The sequence below is a fragment of the Panthera uncia genome, chromosome D2 (genome assembly GCF_023721935.1).
Source record: "Panthera uncia isolate 11264 chromosome D2, Puncia_PCG_1.0, whole genome shotgun sequence".
In the NCBI taxonomy this organism is placed as follows: domain Eukaryota; kingdom Metazoa; phylum Chordata; class Mammalia; order Carnivora; family Felidae; genus Panthera; species Panthera uncia.
Genome location: NC_064818.1, coordinates 58,427,089 through 58,446,842, shown reverse-complemented (window position 1 = coordinate 58,446,842; position 19,754 = coordinate 58,427,089). Strand labels below are relative to the sequence as shown.

The 19,754-nt window shown below is 53.8% G+C and overlaps 1 protein-coding gene across 5 annotated transcripts; it reads left to right on the top strand.

Annotated features, from left to right (window-relative positions):
• Positions 1-1,877: 1,877 nt before the first annotated feature.
• LDB1 (LIM domain binding 1) lies at positions 1,878-18,127 on the top strand. Of its 5 annotated transcripts, none has more exons than XM_049645606.1 (11): positions 1,878-2,241; positions 10,335-10,437; positions 10,560-10,604; positions 10,724-10,799; positions 10,902-11,004; positions 11,178-11,350; positions 11,836-11,958; positions 12,191-12,274; positions 12,367-12,490; positions 12,695-12,837; positions 13,836-18,127. In XM_049645606.1, exons 1-11 carry the CDS (start codon positions 2,217-2,219, stop codon positions 14,064-14,066), a joined length of 1,230 nt encoding a protein of 409 aa, XP_049501563.1. In that variant the 5' UTR covers positions 1,878-2,216; the 3' UTR covers positions 14,067-18,127. The 5 variants fall into 5 exon arrangements, with proteins under 5 accessions (XP_049501563.1, XP_049501562.1, XP_049501560.1 ...); XM_049645603.1 differs by having other exon boundaries at positions 2,037-2,241; positions 12,695-12,843; XM_049645607.1 differs by lacking the exon at positions 1,878-2,241 and adding an exon at positions 7,531-7,780 and having other exon boundaries at positions 12,695-12,843.
• The last annotated feature ends 1,627 nt before the right edge of the window (positions 18,128-19,754 follow it).

Genomic DNA, 19,754 nt, shown 5'->3' with positions numbered 1-19,754 from the left:
GCTCAGAGTAGGGAAGTCAGTTGTCTCAGGTCATTTGCTCTGTAATTCAAATCTAGGTATCCCAAATTCCAGGCATGGGTTCTGTTGCTTTTGGTTCTCCTTAATCCTTCTACTGCTGACCTCTGCCTGGGGGAATGTGAGGAGGAAGTGGACAGAGGCAGGGGATGCTGCCAAACAAAATACCTGTATAAGTATGGATGGCTTCAGTCAGGTCCCCCTGCAGCCCCTGAGGTAAGGGAATCCACAGCGTGGATGAGAATGCTGGAGTTAAGAGTGTGGCTGTGCTCACAGCTCCCTTGCCCCACCTTCTCCTAAGCATATGGAGGGGGTCTAAGCATCTCTGGGTAGGCTGTCTTTTCAATCCCCAGACTATGCATCTGTCCATCATTTCGTGCTCCCTCAGCAAAAGCAAAGATAGAAGGGGTCTCACACTTAAACCTTAAACCTTCACATCTTGACAGCTGGTCAAGCCAGCTGTGCAAACTTTGGGCAGGAGTGGGGGCCGTCAAGCCCCCCCCCCCCCCGGCCAAGTAATGAAGAGGAAGGGGACCCCCTACCCAGTCTGGGCCAGATGCCCTAGAGAGGGGACACCAGCCCAGGTCCAGAGTGTCTACTCCTTGGAGCCAACCTTGAAACTTAAGCTGGCAGCTGGGGACCCCCCAGAAGGGAGAGGGGCCAGCTCTTTCTTCCAGACAGCTCCCTTCCCCTCCCTCTTCCCTGCTAATAGGTATTTCCTGTTTATGAGGCAGCTAAGGCTGGGCTTTTGGGAAGGGATGGTGATGGAGGCTCTCCCCGCCCCCCTCTCCTTCCTAGGGCTGGGCTGGGGAGTCCTTGAAGAGTGCCTGAAGGTTGGGAGGCTCCTCCCTGGGGAAGGAGTGTTCCTTACATTGACCATCCAGATCATCTTTCCTCCTACCCCCTACCAACCCCGCAGCCCCTACGGGTAGGGGGCACTGGAGGGGTCTGCTTCCTGTTGTCTCCAGTCTCGAGGCCCTCAAAGGAGAGAAGCTTGCAAGCGAGGGGGAGTTGGGGGAGGCCGAGACTGGATGGAGAAAGGGGGAAGGGAGGAGAGCGTTTTGACTGATGAGTCAGAGCCCGCAAGGGGGAAGGATGGCCTGCAGATTACCCCCTCCCCAGACCAACCTGACGGTCATTCCACTGCCCTCCTCCCCCCAGCAAAACGCAGATCTCAGCCCTAGGGCAGGGGAGGGCGGGGACCACACTTAATTAACCCTTTTGGTTCTAGTCCTAACTGGTTTAGCAGGCAAGGGAGGGGTGGTTAATTTAGGGAGGAGGTGAGTTGGGTTGCTACAGAAATTAGGATAGTGCTTTCCCCGCCCAGGTTGGGGTGGGGGGCACATGATAAAGGCTCTCCGGAATAAGACGGTAATCTCAGCAGAGAGCTTGGGCGGGGGTCGGCAGTCCCTTTTCCCTCCCAGAGCGTGGCCGGGGTGGAGGGAGAGCTACACCTCAGGCCCACCCTGGCTCCGCCTCCCCCAGTCCCCAGCTCCCGCTCCCGCTCCGGCTCAGCTACGCTCCCAACTCGGAGGCACCGGGAGGACGGACACCGAGTGTGAGGCTTCGCCTCTCATTCCTCCCACCGCCCTCCCCCTCTAGGGTCTCTGCCTCCGTCTCCTTTTTTAAAAGCTGCGTCACATGCATGCCGTTCCCCGAACGCTCCCGGCCCCTTGCCGCCCGCCCGCCGCGCGGCGCACGCACGTCGTCGCTCGCTGCGCGCTCGCCCGGGTCACTTTGACACGGCTCTCCCCTCCCACTAGCAGGCAATTAGCATATTAATAAAGCCCAGCCCAGCCCGGCTGGGGCTGGAGAGCGGGCGCCTACGAGAGCTAGTGCGCGAGCGAACGCGGGAGGGAGAGGGGGGCGAGCGGCGGCGGCGTTGGCGGCGGGGAGGGCGGCGGGAGCGCACAGACACGCACACGCACACGCGCACACACGGACACACACTCCGGGGACGCACACCCGCGCGCGCACACGCAGAGGCAGCTCGCCTTCCTGCCTGGCTTCCTTCCTGTCTGCTCCGCGCCTGACAGGCCCCTCGCTGCAGCCAGGGGCCGCCCGCACCGGGCCGAGGCCGGGCCGGGCCGGCGGCGAGGGCAGCGGGGCCGCGGGCGGCGGCGGCGGCTCATGCCCGGCCTGTCCCCGAGCGGGGCGGGCACCGTGACTCGGCTGGGCCCCCAGCGGCGGGCGATGTGAAGATGTCAGTGGGCTGTGCCTGTCCTGGTGAGTGGGGCGCGCGGTCGCCCGGCCCCTCCCTTCCTAGCCCTCTCGGCAGATCCCTCACCCCTTGTTTGGCATGAACTTGTGTGGGGGGCGTCGATGGCACGGCGGAGGTCGGGGGCTCTGAGGGGTATAGCGGGCCTTAGTCCGGGGGAGGGTTCTCCCCAACTGCAAATGCGCAGCAGCATAGAGGCAGGGGAGGGGGTGCTAGTGGAGGGGGGGGGGAGAGAAAGAGCGAGAGAGTGTGAGTGTGAGTGTGTGTGTGTGTGTGTGTGTGTGTTTTGCTGGGGGAGGCTAATTGAGGAGGGGTTTGGGGGGCTGAAATTCCCAGAATTCCAGGGTGTTAGCCAATCAGAAGTGAGTTTGGACTTTTGACCCCCCCCCCCTCAGGTCACCATAGAGTTTTGATTGGCTGGTTTGGGTTGCCCCCCCTTCTTGCTGCCTATTCGCTTTTACATACCCTGTGATACCCCCCTCAGGGCTCTTTCTGAGGACTGTTTTTGGGAGGAGGGATTGGTTGGGGCCCATCTTGCTCCCCTCCAAATTTTCCTGCCTGTTGCCAGGGAAGGTTAGCCCTCCTGAGGGACGTGAGGTACTCTGGGGAGGGGGGGGGGGGCTCAGATAATTGGGCCCTCAGGTCTGGCGTCTCCACCGTAGTGGGAGGGGGAAATGTGGCAGCTCCAGCAAGTTAGGAAATAAAGTGGTTTGAGGGAATTGAGTTGAGGGGAGCAGTACTTGACCTCAAAGTGAGAACTTGGGACAGGACTTAGGCCCAGATCCCCATCTCCCCAAAACGTTTACCAGCTCTTGCTAGTGACAGCCTGGGTCTGAGTTCTTTCCTGGGGAAGGAGAAGGTTGTACCTCACTGCCAGGAGAAAAGAGGGAGGCTATGTGACTGGAGAGGTGGTCTTCAGAGGGCCCCCAAACACTGTCTATCCCCATTCTCAGGACTCTGGGTTCTTGCATTATGTGCAGGACCCCCTCTTGTCCCAGGCTGGAGTTAGCTTTATTCTGAAAGTCAGGTGTCCCAGGATCTAGCCTCGTTTGGATCCTTTGCTTCTCCACATGCCTTTTCTCTGGGAGCCTCATACTCCACAACTGAACCCTTGCCACACACACACACACACACACACACACACACACACACACACCGTCCCCAAGGGAAGCTGCCAGTGCGGAAGCTTCCTTGAAAATCATGTGACACAGGCCAAGCTGGGCTGGGCACACATTTAAAGTGCCTGCTGAGGCTGATGTTTAAGGGGCATGGGGCCCAGAGGTAGGGCTAGTAGAGTCTGAGGATCCTGGAATATCTGGGTGTGGGAACCCCTGACTCCTGCTTGTAGAGGGTGGGGAGAGGAAAAAAAGGGAAGAGCTTGCCAAGCTGGAATCCTGCCTGGCACCATCATTCCTTCTCTTACCAGCTTGGTGTGGATGTTTGTATGTGTATTTTCTTTATAATTGCCCTATGCTGGGTACTCCTTCAGATCCTTCCATGCTCGGAGTCCTCCTCGTGGCCTTCATCCTCCATCACCACACATAAACATAGTAGAAATTAAGGCTGTGAACAAGCTAGAGGCCTGAGTCTTAAATTTTGATTCTTAGTTCCTAAATGGTAGGTAGGAGGTGGGTATGGAAGGGTTGTCAGGTTGGAGGTAGATAAGAGGTTGTTCCTGAAATTGGGGCAGGGTGCCTGGGTCCAGTAGGAGAAAGGATAAAGTTTCTCCCTCATTTTCTTTGGGAGCAGCATGGGGACAGGAAGAGGACCCATGCACAGAGATGTGCGTGAGGAGGGACAGCTTCAATCAGTGCCTCAAAACACATGTTCCTTTTGTGTGTCTGGGTGGCGTGGCTAGAGGAGAGGGGGCAAAAGATGGTTAAGAGTGGGGTCTTTTTTCCTTAATATGAAGAAGTCTTATGGGTTAATGCCACTGAGAATGGATGGAGGTTAGACTTCAAGGAGAACCAAATGGGGAGGGGACTGAGAGTGGCCTGGGGGTGGGGAATGTTAGGAGTTGCAGTGAGGGAGGGGACCAGACTGGATGGATGGGTGGGAGCACATGGTTGAATACAAGGGCATCCTGGCAGCATGTACAGTACAGGCCCAAAGATCCACCCCCCAACTTGAGCAGGCCTGGGGTGGGGGCCGAGGCGCCCTGGCAGGCCGCCTGCCTGCTGCCTGCCTGCCTGTCTGAGTCTCTCCTTTGTGCTCTGCTGTCTCCCGGCTCCTCCTCCTCCCCCAGCCCAGCAGAGACAGCACATGCCCCACACATGTGACTGAAGGAAGCCAGAGCATACGCAGACCCACACACATGCACACACGGAAGGAAACACCACAAGATACACACACACACACACACACACACACATACACACACACACACATATACATATATACCCCCAGCTCCCATAGTGCTCCTGGGGTAGGTAATAGCTCCTGAAGCTTTGATCAGGAGCAGGGAGAACCTCTGCTAAGGGGCATCACCCAGGCACGGCAGGTTGCTGAGGGGACCAGGGCCTGTCTGGGGCAGCATGTGGCTCAGAAGGGTTAAGGCAGGGAGGAGTAGGGGGAGGGGAGGAGGCAGCAGTGGTGGCGGCTGGGAGCCAGGAGAGGAGGATGGCAGAGCGCCAGGCCAACGGGAGGCCGGGCACAGACAAAGGAAGGGGGGCAGGCACACTGGAGGCCTGGGTCAGGGAGCCCCAGGGGCCCGGGCAGGGGGCAGTGCTGGTACCTTATCCTGTGGGTTGGGGCAGGCTGCTGCCCTTCAGAGTTCCCACCTCCAGGAGGGGTACTCTTCCTCTTCGCTCTTTCATCACCTTTGTTATTCTTTGCTGCTCTGCTTTCTCCCCACTGCCCCCCCCATCCCCTCCCCTCCCTGCTCCACCAATTTTAGGGCCATCTAACTCAGACTTGCTTTCTTTAGTTGTACCTCTTCTGCTTCTGTGCAAATGGGGGAATTAAGTCAGAAATGAGAGAGGAGCAGCCTTGCTAGAAAAGGGGAACCAGAAGAAGGGCCCCGTTTTGAATGACGTGCCAGAGTCTTGATACATCTTGGTATTTAGGGGCCCTTCCTTCTGAAACTTGAGGAGACAAACTGGGGGTTCTGAGCTCTAGACTGGGGGCAGAAGCCCGAGCACACGCCCATCCCTCTTCCCCCTGTAGACAGTCATTTGGGGCCTGGAGTGGCCATTCCTTGGAGGGGGAAGGGAGTAGGAATGGTTGCAGTGCCCCGGGGCTGGGCTTGTATGAGTGGGGTTAGAAGTCCAGGGTTCCAGCTCGGGCCCTCCTGTCTCACTATAATCTGTTCGAGTGAGCATAATATTTGGCCCTGCATTCAGTAAGAATCTCTTGAGGTATGGCCTAAGAATGAACTTTGGAAAGTTTAAAGGCATGAAACAAACGACAGGAATTGTCCCGTAAGTGGAGGATAAGTGTAGTCATCCTAGAGTTGTGCTGTTAATTTGGGACTCAGTGGAATATTTCAGTTCCTGGTGGTTTCAATTCTGGGCAGAATGTTGCAGGGTCTGGCTGAATGTTATAGATTTCAGTATGTTTGTGAAAGCTGGAGCGTATCATATGGCTAGACTGTGATGGAGAATGGTGTGCAGGTTTCAGGGAGGGTGGTTTATGGGGTTAGTCTCTGGGTAACAAATGGCCAGGGTGTGCACATAATAGTCTGTCACAGGTTCTGGAGGTATAATGCAGCTTGGGTGTGTGTATTGGGGTCCAAGGGCATGTGTTACAGGTCCCGGTGTGTAAAGAAGTCAAAGTATGTCATAGGCTATGTGTGTGTCCTGGGTTTGGGTTTATCTTGCATTTGAGGTATGTCGCAGGTTGAAGTGTGTATTAGGGACCGATTTATGGAAAAGTAAAATGAGTTTTTTACGTGAGGAGAATGTTCACAGAGCCAGATGCAATATTATTGCACAACCAGTGTGTCTATCATGAGAAACCTTGTCATGGGGCTGTGTGAATGTGGTTGGCGCGGCAAGGTGGGGCATAGGGAACAGAGACTCAAATTGCAAAGAAGTAGGAAGGCTGTATGGCTGCACCCCCTCGTGTGTTGTGTGCTGTGGTGTGTGTGTGTTTCCTTTTTCCTATGTGTCCGGGTAGTATACCTGGACCACTACCCAAGTTTTAGAAACACCTCCTCTCTTGGGAATTCCCCCCCTTGCATTGGAGAACATGCTTTACTTCAGTAACCACATACCTTTTTTTTTTCCTTGGGATGGTGGGAGGATTCAGCAGCAGACTAGGCCCTTTCTGGGGACCCTTGGATGGGCAAATTTGCCTTCCCCAGTTCTGACAGTGCCTCTTTCCCCTGTACCCACCCGACTCTTATGGTGGGGGTTAGGGAAGGGGGCTAGGAACTTAGCTGGGTTGAGGGCAGGGAGCCTGGAGTGCCCCCCTCCCTGCAATCACTGTTTACAGGTTGAAGCAGAGTGTGGCTCTGTCAAAAATAACCCCTTGGAGGTTTCCCCCAGCTGCTCTGGGATTTCATCAGGGGCTGAAGCCCAGGGTGGCAGCTCAGGCCAACCTTCAACCCCAGAGATCACAGGGGAGAGGAAGAGAGATTTGGGGGACATTGGGGAAGCAGTTTGAAGATACTGGGAGTCTCCAGGGAGGAGAGCACTCTTCTCCATCCCTGTCAGTGGCTCCAGCCCTCCTGCTCACCCCTGAGCACCAAGCTTGGGGCTGGGATGGGGGCATTTCAATTCCTGGCCCCACACACCTCCCCTCCATCCAGGTCTCTCCCCAGGCCCAATCTGTTCTGTCTCCATCTCTCCCTCCCATCTCTCTCAGTCTCTGTCTCTCTTTTGTTTTTCTCAGCAGTCCTCCCTGCCTGCCTCCGTCTCTCCCTCCCTCCCTCTCTCTCTCCCTCTTCCTCTTTCCTCGCAGGGAGGGGGCGGGGCCAGTGGGGGCAGCTCCACCCTCCGCCCGCCCTGGGGCCTCATTCTGAGAGAGGCTCGGAGAGCGGAGAGCGAGCGGGGAGGGAGGGCTAGAAAGGGAGAAAAGGCAGGGAGCCGGCGGGCGCTGCGTGTGTCTGTGCGTGTGTAAGTGTGAGTGAGTGTGAGTGCTGGGCCCTGTCTCTCCTGGTGCCCTGGCGGAGGGGCCTGGTGGCCTGGGGAGGGCGGGCGGGCTGCTTGGAGGCAGAGGCAGCGAGAGGCGGCGGCGGGGAGAGCCGAAGAGGAGGAGGAGGAGAGAGGAAAGAGCGGAGCAGCCATTGTTGAGGGAAACCTTGCAAACAAAGAAGGCTCCGGACTCCCCGCGGCCCCCCGCCCCCCAGGCCGGCCCCCTGGCCCCTAGCCCCCGGCCCAGTGGCCATTGTAACTTTCCCCCGGGGCTGTGGCCGCCGCGGGGCGGGCCGAGGCTGTGTGTGCGAGTCTTTGTGCGGCCCGCGGAGTGGAGCTCTCAGCCAGGCCTGCCTGTCCCACTTGGGACATGAGCGGCTGAAGTTGGCCCCCTCAGCCCTCACCCCTGCCAGGGCTCCGCTGGGCTTCCAGCTGCTCCCCGCACCTCTCTTGGCCCCCTCAGTTCTCCCAGGTAAGTCTGGGCACCGTGCAAGCCTGTTGGGGGTGGGCGGAAGATCCTGGGTCTGGCCCAGGCCTGGTATGCTAGCTGGGGCAGAGGTGCCCCAGCTCAGAGAGGCCAGGGCTCTCAGGCTTGCTGACCTGTGGTCAGCCCCCAAAGGAAGGGGGCCTGCCCTCAGGTCAGGCTGGTTACCATGGAAATGCTCAGCTGGAGGTGCCCCCCTCAGCCCCAGGATGCAGCTTCCATCCTGAGAAACTTTACTAGTTCTGGGCTCTTCCTCTCTTCTCCCTCCTCCTAAGGGCTCCCAGATTGCTTGGGGATGGGGGGGGGGGTGTATGTGTGACTCCGAGGCTGATGACACATCCCCTTCACCCCCACCCCCACCTTGCTCTCTCTACCCCTGTTGCTGGGGACAGGCAGTAACAGGGACAGATGGTCTGGGTGATGTTCCCTCCCCTTCTCTTCTCACTCCCAAGCCCTTGTGCTGGGGCTACTGGGAGTTGCTATGGCTCTGGAGAGATGCTGAGTTTGTGTCCATTCACTGGAGGTATAAATAGAGGCCTCAGAGCTTCAGGCTTTAGCTCTTCAGAGCTGTTCCCCAGCCCCAGGCAATGTCTGTCAGGTCTCTGGTGAGAGAAATTGAAGCTCTGAAACTTTTTTCAGAATCAGAGAGGAACCCAGGTGTGCTTCCTCCCTTCTGAGGGTCCTGAGGGTCCAGATAGCCCTGAGACTGTGGGGCAGGGCCAGTGATGCCTTTAGGGAAAGGATGGCTTCCTTAGGGGGCAAGGGCAAGGTCTGGTAATCTAGACTCTTGGGTTCATTGACTAGACCCAGCCTCTGGTAGACTTTGGGAGTTTGGGCTTCCTATGTGGCCTTAGTATACCTGTCTGTGGAGTGGGGAGACTTGGAGCTGGGTGGCACTGTCTCTTTCCTAAGGATACAGGCTCCTCATTCAGTCCAAACTGGCATGTGAAGGTTGTGTGTGCTGTGCTGGGAGCATGTGGATGTGGCCTGCGAGAGAGCATGAACGGGGCAAGGGCCTGTTGCAGCCACCCTGATCCTGCCTGGGGCTGCTGGGTTCCAGCTCTTGGTAGGCATGTTGGAACGAGCTGAGGGTGGAAGCCTGCTAGGCAGGATGAGGCACACGCGTGTGCAGGCACACACAAGCTTTGAGTCTTGGCACCTTCAGGAACTGTGTAGTGTAAGCCCCTCTGGGACCCTCCGTTTGCCCATATTGTGAGGAGGGGGCCCTGGAGAGGTAATTAAATGATGTGTGTTGGCACAGGGTCTTCCTTTGTCTCTTTCCCCTAAGGAACAAAATAGATTTTGTATTTAATTTGGGGAGGGGGCTTAGATACGGCCAATATGGCTGCCCTTCCAAATGCAAACAAGTTTTGGGGTGGCTAGGAAGCACCTATGACTGAGTTTAGAACCTTTGGTGCTGTGTCTCAGTTTCCCTTCCTATCTGGTTGGGAGGGGGAAAATAAAATTGTAGGGGTGCCTGGCTCGTACCCAACTATGAATGTAATACTTCTTCTAGTCAGGAAATAGTATACCAGGAACAGTGTGCTGCTCATTGAGGTGGAGAGGTGACACACGTGCACATACGCAGAGACACGTGAGCAGAGACCCCTGTCTAGTTACCACTTGCCTCCTAGACTAAGCCCCCTGGAGCCTAGATTTCCTCCTTCCGAGACCTAGGTTTGTAAGTAGAGTGGAATCCATTGGAGGCCTGTCTATCTCCCTCCCCCACTGCAAGTCTCAGAAGTGAGAGGAGGTTGAGGCTTTGGGTTTCTGGTTTGGAGACAATACTAGACCCATGGTAGCTGTGGGGGAGGGGGCTGGGCTGATAAGGGAGTGGCCGTTGGTGGGGGAGGCAGAAGGCCCAACTGGTTATCTGGTGGGAGGCACCCAGCAGGCACCCACTCCCCTTTATCTTTCTATCCCCTGCCCTCCTGAGACCCTGGGGGTGGAGGAGGGGCAGGGAGTTGGCAAAATCCCGGTTCCGGTTCCTTTCCCCAAGCTTGGTCTCCAGAGGGCAATAGAGGGGTGGAAATACTATAGGATATGGGAATCAGATCTGGGCTCAAGTCCTAGCTCTGCCAATTGCTACCTCTGTGATCTTGGCAAGTCCCCTCGAGCTTTCCGTTGCCTCATCTGTAAAATGGGGATTTTATAGTTGACCCTGCTACCTCACAACGTTGTTGTGATGAGTGAACAATACTAGGTGGATGTAAAGGGAATTTATCAAAATTAAATTGTAATGTTTGGATATTCATTTATTCTATGGTGTTGACATTTCTTTGCTGCTTCAATTCTATCATCCAGGGCTCAGCACGTGAAGAAATGGGGTCTTGGGTATTAGGGCTGAGTACTTCTAGTTTCATAATAAAATAAAATTGGAGGCAGATTTAGAAGCAGAGGTAGGTGTTCCATAGGGTAGTCCCCCTCCCCTAGTCCACCCACTCTGGGTGCTCTGGAAGACCAGTCCCTTTCCACACAGTCTAGTAGACTTCCAGGAAAGCTCCCTGGGACTCAGGGCACCACTTCTCTTTTTCCCTTCTAGGTTGTTCCTCAAAGTCATTCAAGCTGTACTCGCCGAAGGAGCCCCCGAACGGCAACGCCTTCCCTCCTTTCCATCCCGGCACCATGCTAGATCGGGATGTGGGGTGAGTCTTATCTACTTCCCATCCCTTCTCCAGATGGGATCCTGCCTGAAAGGGGGAGGGAGTGACACCCCCAATAATTCCTGTCTTCCACTCCCATTCTCATAGCCTCTTCCCTTACACAGCCCAACTCCCATGTACCCGCCTACATATCTGGAGCCCGGGATTGGGTAAGTGGAGTCCAGTGAGGAGGGAGGTGCTTTCCATTACATGGGGGAAGGCAGAAGTGGGGGTGGGGTGGAGTGGGGAGACCCTCTTTCTACTGACCTCCCTTCTTCACTTTTCCCAGGAGGCACACACCATATGGCAACCAAACTGACTACAGAATATTCGAGCTTAACAAACGGCTTCAAAACTGGACAGAGGTATGGCTAGGGGAAAGCGGCTGGGAAGGGGGAGGGCCATCTGGGAACCCCTGGGATGTCTTCTGACATACACACACAAACACCTCTCCCTGTGCTCCTTAGGAGTGTGACAATCTCTGGTGGGATGCTTTCACAACTGAGTTCTTTGAGGATGATGCCATGTTAACCATCACTTTCTGCCTGGAGGATGGACCAAAGAGATATAGTGAGTGGCCTTTGGGGGTCCTGCTGGTTCTGCTGTGAGAGCATATACTTCCTATGTCCTTCTAAGGACTGGGAGTAGGTATTTGTCTCCGGGGATCTGTCTTGGCAGTTATGGCATCTGCCTGACCCTCTTACAAGTCCTTCTGTTCTAATGAGTTTGTCCCATCTCTACAGCCATTGGCCGGACCTTGATCCCACGCTATTTCCGCAGCATCTTTGAAGGGGGTGCTACAGAACTGTACTATGTGCTTAAGCACCCCAAGGAGGCATTCCACAGCAACTTTGTGTCCCTTGACTGTGACCAAGGCAGCATGGTGACGCAGCATGGCAAACCCATGTTCACCCAGGTCAGCAACCCAGCTGGATGTGGAATACTGAAGCGCCTGGGTTTGATTCCCCTCCTTTCTCCCAAAATGTACTCAGCTCTTCCCCAGGGAGGCAAAAGGGGAAGTGGCAAGACCAGAAGGGAGGGGCAGGCATGGTGCAACATCCATCAGATGCTTACTAAGTTTGTACATGACAGTTTTCTGGGCTGCAGGGGCACACCAGTGAATGAGAGCCTGCCCTCATAGAGTTTATAGCAGATGAGTGTATCACTAGCTACTTGGGAAGAGGACAAGGGTCTGTTAAGCATTTCCACTTTGTGTGTGTATGTGTGTAAGGGTCAGGGGTGTGACAGGTAGATGAGGGAATGGCCTTTGTCAGTTATGCACCCAGATTTATGTGCAAGTGGCAGAAGTGTGTTCAGTGGGAGAGTTGTGAGCAAACGGGAGAGCAGGTATATTTTCAGGCACGTGGGGAGAGGGCAGAGATGTGACAAGCTTGTCTCCAGGTGTGTGTGGAGGGCCGGTTGTACCTAGAGTTCATGTTTGACGACATGATGCGGATAAAGACGTGGCACTTCAGCATCCGGCAGCACCGAGAGCTCATCCCCCGCAGCATCCTTGCCATGCATGTGAGTTGTGGGCAGGACCCAAAATGCAAGGGTGAGGGCAGGCAGTGGGAAGAGTGGATGGAATAAGGTCTGCCATTTCCTGACAGTGACCTCAGACAGAGGGTTAGAGTATCTCCATCTGAAAAATGGGTTTCATAACAGCCCCTCTTCTCTCTCTGGAGTGTCATGAGGCTCAGTGATAGGGCAGGTGAGCAGATGCAACCCAGGTTCTAGTCTTTTTCTCCCCATCTAGGCCCAGGACCCCCAGATGTTGGATCAGCTCTCCAAAAATATCACCCGGTGTGGGTTGTCCAATTCCACTCTCAACTACCTCCGAGTGAGTCCTTGATCACCCAGTTTCTGCCCCATCCCATTTGGAGTCAGCTCCATGTCTCTCTCCTGACAAGCCACCTCCTCGTCTCCCCCCAGCTCTGTGTGATACTCGAGCCCATGCAGGAGCTCATGTCCCGCCACAAGACCTACAGCCTCAGCCCCCGTGACTGCCTCAAGACCTGCCTTTTCCAGAAGTGGCAGCGCATGGTAGCACCCCCCGGTGAGTGCCTTGCACCTGCACCTGCTCTAACCAGGATCTGATGAAGCTCCCCAACGCTCTATCTCTGTCTCCTCATGAAGCCCCTTTCTCACTCCTGGGTCTGCAAGATTGGGATCAGGGTAGGCTCAGGCTCCTTAGGAGCCAGAATGGGGAACAAGGGACCCAGGGCCTTGCCCTTCCTGAGTCTCCTTTGCCTTGGCACAGCGGAGCCTGCGCGGCAGCAGCCCAGCAAACGGCGGAAACGAAAGATGTCAGGGGGCAGCACCATGAGCTCGGGGGGTGGCAACACCAACAACAGCAACAGCAAGAAGAAAAGCCCAGCCAGCACCTTCGCCCTCTCCAGCCAGGTACCTGTAAGCATCTCGGCTTTCTTCTCTCTTCTGGGCTGCCCTACTGCTGACCCCTGACCCTTGACCCTGTCCCAGCCTGAGCTCACTAGCAGGCATAGAAGCAAAAACAGTTTTTCCTGGTGTAATGTGCCAGCATGAGCTGGCTCCTGTCACTGATGAGAGTCCTTGTCAGTCAAATGCCATGGTTGTGATCACAGACTCAGAACATAGGACATAAAGGGACAGAGACAGCCATGAGAACATTTGGGTGTTCAGGATAGACAGCTTAGGGGCACACATACCATCAGAGACCCACACACTCACACTGACAGAGGGACACATAAATTTGAACGTGTGCGAATCTAGAATACACATATGTACATGCACACGCTTTCCCCATTGGTGTTTTTCTTTTTTTTTTCTTTTTTTTTTTCTTTTTTTTAATTTTTTTTTTAATTTTTTTTTTTTCAACGTTTTTAATTTATTTTTGGGACAGAGAGAGACAGAGCATGAACGGGGGAGGGGCAGAGAGAGAGGGAGACACAGAATCGGAAGCAGGCTCCAGGCTCCGAGCCATCAGCCCAGAGCCTGACGCGGGGCTCGAACTCACGGACCGCGAGATCGTGACCTGGCTGAAGTCGGACGCTTAACCGACTGCACCACCCAGGCGCCCCTCTTTTTTTTTTTCTTTTAATCTGCTCCCTCCCTATTATATGTGGACAGAAGTTTAGGAGCCCCCTGAAGTTTGGGGGAGATGAACTAGGGAGCTAGGGGAGTAGATTGACTTCTAGAATCTAGTACATGTGGGTCAAAGCCTGTGATGCTCTGCAGTCCTTCAGTGGGAAGGATTCCAGGGGCCGAGGGTGTCCGAGGATTTGGGGTTTTAAACTTGGGTATGAGAAGGGGTTGGGGGTGTTGAGTTTCCTGGGTGGGTATTGGGGCTCTGGGGGTATCTGCTGCCCTGGGCCGGGCGAGCCCCTGCCCCGATTATGTTTGGGGACCTCCGCCACTCTCAGGATGTGATGGTGGTGGGGGAGCCCACCCTGATGGGCGGGGAGTTCGGGGACGAGGACGAGAGGCTCATCACCCGGCTGGAGAACACCCAGTTTGACGCGGCCAACGGCATTGACGACGAGGACAGCTTTAACAACTCCCCCGCCCTGGGCGCCAACAGCCCCTGGAACAGCAAGCCTCCATCCAGCCAAGAAAGCAAATCGGAGAACCCCACGTCACAGGCCTCCCAGTAAAGGCCTTTCCATGGCCACCCAGTGCTCTGCCTGCCTGCCCCACCCCTCGCAGCCCCAGGGAGCAGAAGACAGAATGAAGAGACTGAGCATCTAAAATGGGCAGCCTCCATCCACCCACTTCAGGGAGGAACTGGACTCGCTGGGGGCAGGTGCCAAGATTTGCCCCCCAGTGGCCCTGGGCTGGGCCTGGCCTCTGCAGAGCCTTTTTGGGGGAAGGGGGTACTCATGTGGATGCCTACATGGACCCTGGGCCTCTGAGAAATGTCCTGATCACCCCCCAGGGCATTTGCATCCATCCTCACCCCAGGTTCTGGGTTCCCAATCCTCCTGACTTCACCCCCTTCAAGCCTGGGGTTGTCTATTCCACAGCCCTTAGGGACTTAAAATTATGGGGCTTGGTTGAGTGCCCCTTTCCTAAACCTTTCCCTAGGTGGCTGGTAGTAGAGGGGTAAACCTCTGGCTCCTCCCTGCAGCCACCTATCCCAGCTCCCAAGTTTTTTAAAAAATAATATTATTAAAAATGTAAGTTTAAAAAAAAAAGTCACACATTGTACCCCCTCTTCCCCTTATTAAAAGTCCAGCTACCTCCCTACTCCAGGCAAATCCGGGGCTTAGGGCCCACGTGGAGGTGAGTGTGGGGTGTGGGGGGGTATGCATTAACATTTTATACAGTTTGAGAGCTTCAGACCAAGGAGATACTTTGCCATCTCTCTTCCCTTTTCCTCTGGGTGACTGGAGTTGGGGAAGGCATGCCTTGGGGTAGGGGGCCGTTGATGGCCTCACCTTTGTGACAACCCCCTGCTGTTGTCTCTGTCTTCCCATCCTCCAGGACTCTGGCCTGCCCTCCTAGTGCTTGTGACTCCCTCCCAGCCCCAACCCCCTCCCCCATGGTGTGTATATTCTTTACAAGTCCTCCACTAGAGCAGCTGTCTTGGATGGGGGGAAGGGAGGCTCCCTCCCTTAGGAAGTGTGGAGGGAAGGGAGCAACCTTGTTTGTTGCTGTTTTTTGTTTTGTCTCAGTTGGGCAGGCATGGGATGGAGGGGGAGGGGCTCGTCCACTCTCTCCAGCACTCTCTTTCCCCAACTCCTCAAACTGTGTATCTGGTCCTCCCCTGTCCTCCACAGAGGGGAAGGAGCCACTGAGGATGGCCCAGCTCTAAGCCCACCTGGGAGCAATAGACCTGTGTCCCCCAGCTGAAGTAAAGGTCTTCATCTCCAATATCCCTTCCATCCCTTTCCTCATAGAAGGGAGTGGGGAAGCAGCCAGGATCCTCAGCTCTATTTCACAGTTGGACACACGGATGCTCTGGGCCCAGGGTGAGGCCAGGAGCAGGGTCCCGTGGGTCTGGGGCCAGCTCTGTGGCTTCGCTGCCTTTTCCTGTGGCCAGTTCCAGAAGTGTTAGCACCACCTCTCTCCCCACTCTTCCTTCTGGATTCTTGGGTCCCCCACACCCAGTTTCCTTAACTCCAGCTGCCACTGTTGGAAGGGTATTGTGTCAGGAGCTGAGGGGTGGGGTGGGGAAGATGGATGTCCCACCCCAAATGTAATGCCTTTTTTTTTTTTTTTTTTTTTTTTTTTTTTTTTTTTTTGGGCCATTTTAGTTATGTATGGTACCGATCAATAAAGAGACTTTTTGGTTTGAGAGTGTCTTGGTTGGTCATTGCTGCCTAATAACCACTAAGTTCCAGGCAGTCTTTTCTCCCTCCTTCATGCAGTCCCTTAGGGACCATGACTGGTCCCTAAGACCAGTCATTGGAAAGGAGGTAGGAATTAAGCTTGTGGATCCCCCTTCAGTCTCATCTCACAATGCCCCTCACTCTTCCACCGTTGCTCCTCCTGTCCCAGGCTGGCCCTGTCTCCCTCAAAAGTTGACTTTTCCACCCTCTGGGGCTGTTGTTCCTTGCCCCTAACTGTCCTGGCTGCCAGACAGGTGGCCCTGAGGCAGGGTTCCTGGGATAGAAGGCCTTGGATCAGGCTTTTGGAGGGGGAGGGATCCTTGCGGAGGAGGGCGCTTGGGTTTGAGGAGTTTTGGGTGGTTACAATGACTGGGAGACTTGGTCCTATTTTTGATAGATTCCTGCCCCTATCCAGCCTCCAGCCTCCTGCTCCTATTGGGCCCAGCCCAGCTGAGCTGTCTGAACTAGGATTCCCTGGTGTTAGGTCTTGGGTGGGGAAGTAAGAGTAGCTTGATTGATTGTACCCTTGCTGACTTTGGGTGGGGACACAGGAGGATGCCTGAAAACGGTTGCTAGGAGGCAGCCTGAAGTTCCTTAGGTGGAAGGAAGAATAGGGTGCTTTCCAGATTCCTTTCCAGGTGTTTACTCCCCCCGCCCCAAGTCCCCTCCTCTCCCACCATTAAAGAAGATTGGCAAGATAGGGAAACCCCGCTGTGGATTGGGGACGGGATCTTAGCACCTACCAAATCCCCCTATCCAGACTCCCATTTTCATCCCAGGGAGGGGAATCGGGCCTTTCAGACTATTCCCCCACCAAATTCCCTGGATTTGAAGCAAGTCCTCATAGATGTGTACCTCTACCCTCACCTCCCCAGCTGGCAGGAAGAAACCAGAGGAAAGGACTATATGGCCCATTCCACCCCTCTCCAGTCCACATGGTTACCTTGGCCCTGCCCTGCTGCCAGCCCACCTCCTCATTGCCCATTGCCTCAGGATCCCAAAGGCTTGCATTTGTGCACATGCCCACTTCACTCCTCTGCAGGCCTGACCTGATGGAAGGACATTCACCAGCCAGCTGCTACCAGCAACTTACCCTGGGAGTGCTAGGTAACACCTACCTGTGGTGTGTCTGCTTTTGTAACTAGGTGTACATCTGGCTTTCTTGCCTGAGTGTGTGCCAGGGTATGTATGTGACTGGGCTGGGAGAGGGCTTGGATATGGGTGTGTAAGGAAGCATTGCATGTGTGAATATGTATGTCGGCTTGTCTATGCATTTGTTTGTGGGATGTGTCTTGGTGGATTCATTAATTCAGCTAATATTCATTGAGCCCTCTCTAGGTGCAAGGCCAAACTTTAGGTACTAGAGAGATGGTGCTGAACAAAGCAGAAAGGCGTGACTACTGGGTGTGAATGAGAGGCTACAAGTACATAAATAAGAATATGTTGTTGAATGTGTGGCTTGGCGGTATTGTGTTGGGTTATGGGGTTGCTGGGCCAGGAATTGTGTGACAAGGTTCATATCCTGTATGTGTGGGGTGTGTGGGTGTTTGTGTTTTGGAAGAGGCAGTGTTCTAGCGAAAAGGTAGATTGTCAGGCCTGGACTCTGCCCTGCTTGGGGGAAGGGAGTGAGTCAGACAGGGGAACCCACTTTTTAAACTCAGGAAGCATAGTGGCCAGCGACTTCCTCTGGAGCCCCGGATCTGGCTCCTCCCTGTTTGCCTCAGCAGCCCCTCTGGGGAAGACCTTGGTCTGGAGGAATTGCTAGGGTTGGGGAAGGGAAAGGCCCTTTAAGGCCCAGCCTCAGGTCCCAGCATGATCCTGAAAAATTTGTTTCAGCCCAACTGTGTACTCCAGCCAGCCCCAATGCAGACACAGGCCCTCAACCCTGAGACCCCCTAGCTCAGCCTGAGCCCAGCTTCTTCCCCATGTTTCCTATTCTAACTCAATCCAACCTGACCTCCAGCCCCTTTCTTAGGAGTTCCAGCACAATCTCCAGGACCTCTTTTATACTCTTAGCCCAGTCCAGCCTGACCTCTAACCCCTTCCCCAAAGGTAAGATTCCAGCCCAGCCAGCCCTGTCTGGTTCCATCTAACCCCAGATCCCTTCCCATAAAGTGAAAAGCTCTTAAGCTGTTCCCCTAGGGCCTTCCCTAACCTTTATTTCACAAAATAGGGCCTTATCTTAGGGACTGTAGAAGTTCAGGTGAGGGTACAGGATTGGAACTACAGCCTGGACGAAGAAGGGATGGGCAGGGAAAGCAGGCAAAGGAATTACAAAAAGTGCTGAGAATGGCCCAGGAGTGTTCTGAGCCAGGCTGAAAGGAAAGGGATATGTAAGAAGTTTTGATTCAGCAGCCCCGTAGTTCCAAGCTGAACTTCAAAGATGCTGGGTTTGACCACTGATGGTCCCAGCTCCCCAGTATCCAGAATATTTACAACTCTCTACCATGTGGCCACAGCCTCATCTCTCAGGACTCAATTCTGAGGCTCCTCCCCACCTCCCAACCCCACCCTGAGGTCTTTGACAAAGCAGAACAGGAAATGAGTGGAAGCCTACTCACCTGCAGTTCTTAGACTGGGGAGTGGGGGAAGCTGGATAGGAATGGAAGCTGCCCCACATCTCTAGGTTCCTACTCCAGCCTTGGGAATGGTCCATTTTCCCACCAATTCCGGGACCCTTTTCCTGAAGTAGCCAAACCCTGGATTACTCCCCTCCCTGCTGCCCCACCAGCTCACTTCTGCAGGAGGAGAACCTAGAGACTGTCTCTGGAGAAAAGACCCCACAGAGAGGATTCAGGTAGAAGAATCTTTTCCTCATTGCTCCCAAACAAGTAAGTCTGTCTGGAGAAGGTAAGCATAATTTCTCCCCTTTTCCTTTAAAGATGTCAGATGCACAGAGTTAGATTAATCATGACTTTGGTTCATGACACATTCTTTTCATTGCTTCATGCACAAGACATTTATTTATTTAGAACACTGTCCTCAAAACTCATCACACGAAAGTGAAGACCTTGGCAATAACTGAAATCTGTGGTCCATCCCCATCCCACTCCCCTCCCCTCCCATCATTCTGTCATTCTTTTATCCTTTTTATATATTTATCTTCACGATACGTACAGATTTCCCCCACTATCTGAAAGTAGAGCATTCCTATGAAACCTGTAACATGAAATGGTGTAAAGCAAAGAAGCAATTACCATTAATTTATATGGAAAAAATTTTGAGCATGCCCAGACTCAGAAAATAAGACTCACACTCAGCCTTTTCTGATACCCCAGGACACATCTTGCTAAGGGACGCACAAAATAGAGATAAAGCACAAATGCTCAGACACAGTTCAAACCTGTGGAGGTTTGGTGCAGAGATGCTGAGTGTCGTTCCCAGGAACCGAGCTTCTTGGTGGGGCCACTCTTGTTGCTCTGGGTGTGTGTTGCCTCTGTAATGGCTTACTGCAAAACAAACGCTGAACTCTCTTTTTTCCTTTTTTCATAAAAGTGAAAATCTTCAGATTTTTTTCTGTTATTGAAAATAGGTCCTAATGTAGGTCTTTCATAAAAGCGAAGTGGTATAACATGAACTTTTTTTTTTAACATGAACTTTTGAAAATCGGGCAATACTTGTATTCCTAAAACTTTTTTTTTTTAAATGTTAGGTTTTTTTTTTAACTTATTATAAAGAAATACTGCTATATATAATTTTTGGCAGCTTATTATTTTTACATAGTATTATATTGTAAGGTTCCTATTATGTATTGCTGCGGTTCGTCTTGAGGTCTGTGTAATATTCTATGGTAGGACTATACCACAGATCTTCATTCTTCTGTCACTGGACATTTGGGTTGTTTCTAGGATTTTACTATCATGAAGAGCACTTCTATGAATGTTTTTGTTCCTATTTTCTTTTTTTTTTTTTCTAATATTTATTCATTTTTGAGAGAGAGAGAGAGAGAGAGAGAGAGAGAGAGAGCACAAGCAGGGGAGGGGCAGAGAGAGAGGGAGACACAGAGTCTGA